Below are 6,750 nucleotides of genomic sequence, written 5' to 3'. Positions count from 1 at the left end.
AATAAGAGTCAAACTTCCTCGATTCGTGATTTTAAACTGATGACTTGGGACACCATAAATTATCCCAAGTGGCGACTCTGAATTTGAATAAATAATCATGTTTCGATTATTGTCACTTTAATTGGAAAAACTCCCTTATACCTCTTTCGGGGTAGTAAAAGGAGGTGTGACACAAATTAAATTCAATCGCCGCCAATAGTGCAAACCCGTTCCATAAGTCTAAAATAAAACGTGATGTTAGTGTGGATGTGGACGTGGTAATGGACGAAATTATAATCGTCATCATTGTGGTAATGAGAAAAATAATGGTTCTCAAAATAATCCTTCACTTTGTGAAAGTAATGTTTGCCATTGATTTGGCATGAGATTTTATAAAGCACGTATGAATTATTATGTTCCATTCCTGAAGTGAATGTGAAAACAATGTAATAATCATTATGAATACATATTCATTCTTGGAAGAATGTGAACGTGCTAGTGGTAGTGAATATACCACACTCACCAAGGGGGTTTGAGATAAAATAAGAAAATCATTATTATGGCATTAATGGTCATTGGTCACGTACGTATTGTACTCAAAAATATTTTGGCAATGTTGTGAGCACCTAATTTTTCCCATGTTTAAAATACTCCTAAAATAGACCACCATAATTTTAACTGCTTTTATGGAATTTTAGGAGTCCGTTCTCTGATATATTTTGTTTTGTTTGGCATTAGGTTGCAATTTTCATAATTAGAAATCTCTTTAAATCATGAAAAAATCAAAAAAAAATTATTATCTTGCATTTATAGCATTTTTAGACTTTAATTGCATTATTAAATACATAAAAATAATAAAATAATGCATTGGTTGCTTTGTCTTGTTTTTACATCTTAGGTATAATTAATTGGCTAATTAGTAAAGTATTAGGTAAAATAGATAGATTGTTTGATTTTACAATATAGGTTTAATTAGGGTGATTAAATGAAAGTGTTTTAATTTAGAAATTAAAACACTTGAGAGAGTTTTACTTTTATTTCATATTATATTTTCGCCTTTTTGGGCCTCTTAGACTTAAACTCTTGTTCCTGATTTAAAACTCACAAGCCCAAATTACTGTTACTATTTCAAGTGAAATATAATGGATTGGCCCATGATATTCCAGAAACTTTCTCATCCCGCCAGTCTGAGTGTCGTCCCGGAAGCTGCGCCTCCTTCATCTTCCTCTCCGGCGACGAAAGTTGCTCTTCTTCATCGGCGGAATCTACTTGTACGTTCCCGTCGTCTTAATCTTTCTATCTTTCCTGTTTTTAATGCTTTTTGTGTAAAAAAACACAGCTCGCTACAAGCTTCTTCACTACAGCTCTTTTGCTATACAGTTTCGGTTTTTCCATCTTGGTCTTTTCCAATATACCTTTTCGCTGTAAGCAGGCTTTAATTATTGGTTGCAGTTCAATCAGTTAATCTGCTCTTCTTCTTTTTTGTCAATTTGCGTGTTCTCTATTATTTCTGAAATTAAGATTGAAACCCCAAGATGTCTCGATTTTCGGTTGAACTAAATAAAGCTTCTCGACATAGACCTATTGTAGAATAGCTTCAGTTAGGGTGGGCATAATTCGGTGAAAACCGAGAGCTCAATCGAACAGCAATTTTCGTGTTTTTTTGTTCTCGTGTTGATATATTATTTTTTTTAGTTAATCAGTTCGTTTTCAGTTTTTGGAATTAGAAATTTGGGTTAACCGAAAACTGAAATTAAGAATTTACACAATGAACCTTAGCTTTAGCGCATTCATAACCTAATTACATGTTAACCCAATTATCCTTAGCCCGTTGGTCATAGTCACTACTCAGCCTACAAAATCGAAACTACTAAAATCCATAATAACAAGGCCAGGCTGTCTTCCACCATTTGCTGCTGAGTTGCTGACGGTCTGGATTTCGATTTTGGGCTTTTCAAATTGTGTTGCCGAGTGGAGTCTTCAGGGAAACCATAGATATTTCCCTACCATGAAAAAGAAAAGAACCCTTGCTTTCTCTTTGATTTCTATCTATCACATTTATAAGTTACAAATCCTGAGCTGATATAATCCATTCACCCAATCACATTGCCACAGAAGAGGTAATAATTGCTGGTCTAACAATATACATGTTTCTGTAAAAGTCTCACCTGGCTCATTCTAAAAAATATCTTATCTGGCCTTAGTTTCTTTTGCTAGAAAGATCACAAGGCCCGTTTCTTTGTTTGGGTCATTTTCCTTGTGTCCATTTTGGAACTTCATTGTCCAGCTCATTTGGGTGCTCTTCGACTTTGTTTGTGTTTGCAAAATTAGCTAAAGCTTAATATCTGAGTCATTTTTCTCTCTCTGCATCAATGATGGTAGCCAATTTTTTGGTCAGAGAAGATGCCAACTCAAGAAGTTCAAACCCGAGAAACCGCACCGAAGAGCACCCAAATGAGCTGGACAATGAAGTTCCAAAATGGAATACATTGGAATTATACTTGTAGCTTTGTCGATGTAGCAGAAGTTTATCTGTTACTCAAACCATATTTTCCCCCTGCAGTGGTGTCATTTGTCAGTAAATGGGTGAAGAAGAATTGGAGATTGAAAAAACAAGTCCAGCATGTGCAGACGATCAGAGGGAAGATGAAGTACGAAAAGTTAAAAAGAAGAAAAAGTCACTTAAAGAAGCTGTGAAGGGTGAAAAGCGTGGAGTTTGTCACGTGCGTAGAGTACCGCCTCGTATGGACCACGTGAAACTTCGTCAGGTTCTTTCTCAGTTTGGAGAAATTCAGAGGATTTATCTTGTACCTGAAGGTTGGTTGAGTTCCTTGTTTATGCTCTAATATCTTCGTTATTGGCTAAATGCTTCATTATGCAGCAGTTTTCCCTTTCCCTCCGCTTAGTTGTCCATATTAATTTACCTTGCTTCCAGCTGCTGCTGCTCAAATAAATCGGAAACGGGCAGGTGGATTCCGAGGGCAAGCATTTTCAGAAGGGTATGCTTCATATTGAGGTTTCTTTGATTAAGATATCAGCTTATCTCTTATTTATCCTTCATTAAAATGATGAATACTGCATCTTGCATCTGCAAGATTATGATATTTGTTACCGAAAGTCGTTAAACTATCATCTATGTATGTAGGTGGGTTGAATTTATGAAAAAGAGTGTTGCCAAGAGGGTTGCAAATATGTTAAATGGTCAACAAATAGGTACGATAACGCGATATCTTGATTCTTTTCGTTTGGTCCATACGGTAACATCATGAATGTTGGAGGAAGTTTGGCATTATTTCTTTCCGAGTATTGACTCGTTACGTGTGCTTGTTTTTTACACATTTCTGAGGGGAAACACCAATTAATCATACGTTGGCCAAAAGATTGCCTTCTATTACAAGTAAACTAATGTGGATTTGCTGCTTTTTCCATTTGTGTCTTAAAAGTATCCTTGTTTTTGTTCTTCAGATCAGCTTTCAACTTCTGCTTTTCTTGTATTTTCAGTGGCCATAAAATGTTATTTTCTTTACTGCCAAATTTTCTGCTCCTATAGGTGGAAGGAAGAGATCAGCATTCTATTATGACATTTGGAATATCAAGTACTTGTCTAAAATCAAATGGGATGATATTACTGATGAAATTGGTATGATGTTGTTTTTAATTTATTTGGTAATTCTGCATCCTTTAATCTCTTGTCACAACTTAGCTGATGTGTTTCAAATTTTTTGCAGCGAAAAGGCATGCAGTTCACGAGCAGAAACTAGCTTTGGAGCTTTCTGCTGCTACAAGGGAGCGTGATTTCTACCTTACACAAGTTGATAAGTCCCGTGCTTTAAGTTCTATTGAAGAACGAATAAAGAAGGTCAGTGAGTCATTTTAATGAATTCATTTGGAGTGGGGTTTTGAACTCCCTTGATTGAATTTCGTATTTATCATCTCAGTTTGCCTTCCTCTTGAGTTTCATTCTTTATGTTTTCATTGTATGTTTAACTTTAAAGTTAAAATAGTTGCTAGAACTTGAGGCAATCACGCTGCGGGTCCATTTTTCTAAGCCTTTTTCGGTCCTTTTGTTCTGTAAGGTTTTCATCAACAGCTTATAGTGTAGATTGCTAAGATGTCAAAACAAAAGATAATAAGGATATGTATTAGTGGGCGAAAAAGAGAGGGAATGGAGAAGCAACTGTTACCATCTTCTCCACGCTCCGAATAGTATTCAGCAATTTACTTATAGGCTTGTGCTCTGTTCTAGCATAGGTATTCGACCACTCAGTTTTATGTACCTTATGCTATTTGTCTTTCATGGTTGAGTATTATGATCCTATACTTTCAACTGTGCATCTTTTCAGAGGCAAAAGGTCCAACAAGAATCTGGGGAAATTTCTAATCTCCCAAGTGAACAGTTTGAGCCAAAGGTGATACGGCAATTTCCACAGAAAAAACCTGTGGCAGATGAAGCTGGGAAAATCAAGCCAAGGCTGTCTAAGGACATTTTGGCCGGAGTAAGTCCCCTTCCCACCTTTCTACCCCGATCGCCTCTTGCTACCTTAACCCCCCAAAAAAACCCGTATCACCTCTTGCTGAAAACTTGCTTACTTTTTGATGGAATTTGCTCTTCACTTTTTACAGGTATTTGGTGGTCAATGATTTAGAGCGATTGCGTGCAAACAGATTCAGAAAGTTTCGCTCGTTAATTTTTAATCTTCCAGGTTTTCTAAGAATTTCACCTAGGCTGTTATTAGATGTTGGAAGGATAGTTAAACCTTGAACAAAATTTTTATCTTTATGTGCGGTTAATTTTAGATGTCATATTAAATATATTTGTTGTTTATATATGTAGAACCACTCGTCTAATTAAAATCAATTATTGTATTTCTCACGGATCATTTCGTGTATGAATCATTACAATTATACTTAGCTTTAACTGGTAACAACTGATTCGATGTGTTGTCTGAGAGAGAAGTATTTGGTTCATCTATGCTTTTCTTTTACCTGGTCAACAACTATTGTTCTTATTCATGGTATTACATAGCAGCTGTTCGGAATCTTTCAGTCTTGGTGCATGCTCATAATCAAGACGTAGTAGATTATTCACTTGGCTGAGAAATGAACAATGCTGTAAAAATTAGGTGGAAATCTATCCAAAAGTATTACACAGCCATCATTTTCTTCCTAATTCTATAGCAAAATGTTGCCCGTAGGACTTTGACTTTACCTAATTTGGTCCTCTTTTTTGGTAAGGAAGAACGCTAAAATTTCTTTTTCTACTTGTAAATCTCCTAATTTTCTCTGCATTATTGGTCCACTCATACAGCTTTATATTTTGACGTTATTCTAATTGTAAGTAATAGCAGAGTGATACATTTTTGTTACCCGGTAGTTTCCCACAAGTGGGGTCTGGGAAGGGTAAGATGTACGCAGCCTTACCCCTAAAAGGGCAGAGAGGCTGTTCTCGATAGACACTCGGCTAGTTGATCGTATATATACAATCAATTAATATTCTTGTTTTAAAGGACTCATAAGTTGGAATTACATGCAACTATAATTTATACATATAAATTGAATTTTTTGATGTTAGTAACTATAAAGTATCTTGTAACTACTACTTTTTTGTAGGCATATACCATGAAATCGGCAATGATCTATTAGCCATCCTAATGAAGACATGTTGATATTCCTCGTATTCAAATTGAAACTATTTGTTTTTAAATATCAAACTGTTAAGTTGAATATTTGATATATTCAGTTTGAGCCTGCCATTTCTCCTCTGTAATTTTGTATAACTCATAGCACACTTATTTTAATTTTAAGAAAGTTATAGTTATAGCATGAAATACACGTGTGACACACGTAAAGAAAACTAACATCTCATAATTAATGTGGACAATGTTATACATAAATCCTTTTCTTCTTCGGAAAATAAAATACTTATAAATAATCGAATAACGCTTAGAATTAATACTGATCAAACAATTGGAATAATTTGGAAAAGATTAATTTTTCATTATACCCCATGAATAATCAAAAATTAGTTTGGTACAACATTTTCTAAAAGTAAACTATCGAATAGAACATAACCCCTAATGTTAAGTCACTTTAAAGCAAATATATTTCATCCAAACAATGAATTAAAAAAGGGAAAAGATCCAAAATTACCCCTCTACTATGGTATATTGTTTACTTCTGTCACCCGTTATACTTTTCGTCCAAATTTATTCCTACCGTTAACAATTTGCATAATTGTCCCTAACCCTAACGTTCCTCCATTGTGACACTCGGGCCCTCAAATAAATTGCCATGTTTAAGGATTAAATTACTTCCAATGCTGACATGGCAATTTATTTGAGGGCCCGAGTGCCAAAGTGGAGAAACGTAAGGGTTAGGGGCAATTATGCAAATTTTGTTAACGGTAGGGATAAATTTGGACGAAAAGTATAACGGGTGGCAGAAGTAAATAATATACCATAGTAGAGAGATAATTTTGGACCTTTTCCCATTAAAAAATGAACTACTTTACTAACCTTATTAAAATTCTACAAGCCCACGTGGAAGCCACCCATTATGACCAAAAGTGTGCAAGTTCTAGAACATCTCAATTCTCAGCAGCCAGTCTTCTCTTCTACCTATAGATTTATCGCGTGTTTGGTCTTTTTTTTGGCCAAAACTGCTTTTGGCCAAAAATTGAGGTGTTTGGCCATGTTTTTAGAAGAAAAAAAATACTTTTGAGCAGAAACAAAAGTATTTTTCGAGAAGCAGAAAAATATAGCTTTCCAAAAA

At 35.1% G+C, this 6,750-nt stretch overlaps 1 protein-coding gene across 1 annotated transcript; it reads left to right on the top strand.

The window, feature by feature from the left end:
• LOC109244257 (pre-rRNA-processing protein ESF2-like) lies at positions 1,138 to 4,911 on the top strand. Its single transcript, XM_019411318.1, has 8 exons — positions 1,138 to 1,250; positions 2,543 to 2,796; positions 2,915 to 2,978; positions 3,125 to 3,192; positions 3,530 to 3,619; positions 3,708 to 3,838; positions 4,323 to 4,475; positions 4,603 to 4,911. The coding sequence occupies exons 2-8, from the start codon at positions 2,562 to 2,564 to the stop codon at positions 4,618 to 4,620; spliced, it is 759 nt and encodes a 252-aa protein (XP_019266863.1). The 5' UTR covers positions 1,138 to 1,250; positions 2,543 to 2,561; the 3' UTR covers positions 4,621 to 4,911.

The sequence above is a fragment of the Nicotiana attenuata genome, chromosome 2 (genome assembly GCF_001879085.1).
Source record: "Nicotiana attenuata strain UT chromosome 2, NIATTr2, whole genome shotgun sequence".
In the NCBI taxonomy this organism is placed as follows: Eukaryota; Viridiplantae; Streptophyta; class Magnoliopsida; order Solanales; family Solanaceae; genus Nicotiana; species Nicotiana attenuata.
Note: the sequence above shows the minus strand (reverse complement) of the source record. Positions and strands in the feature narration are given on the sequence as shown.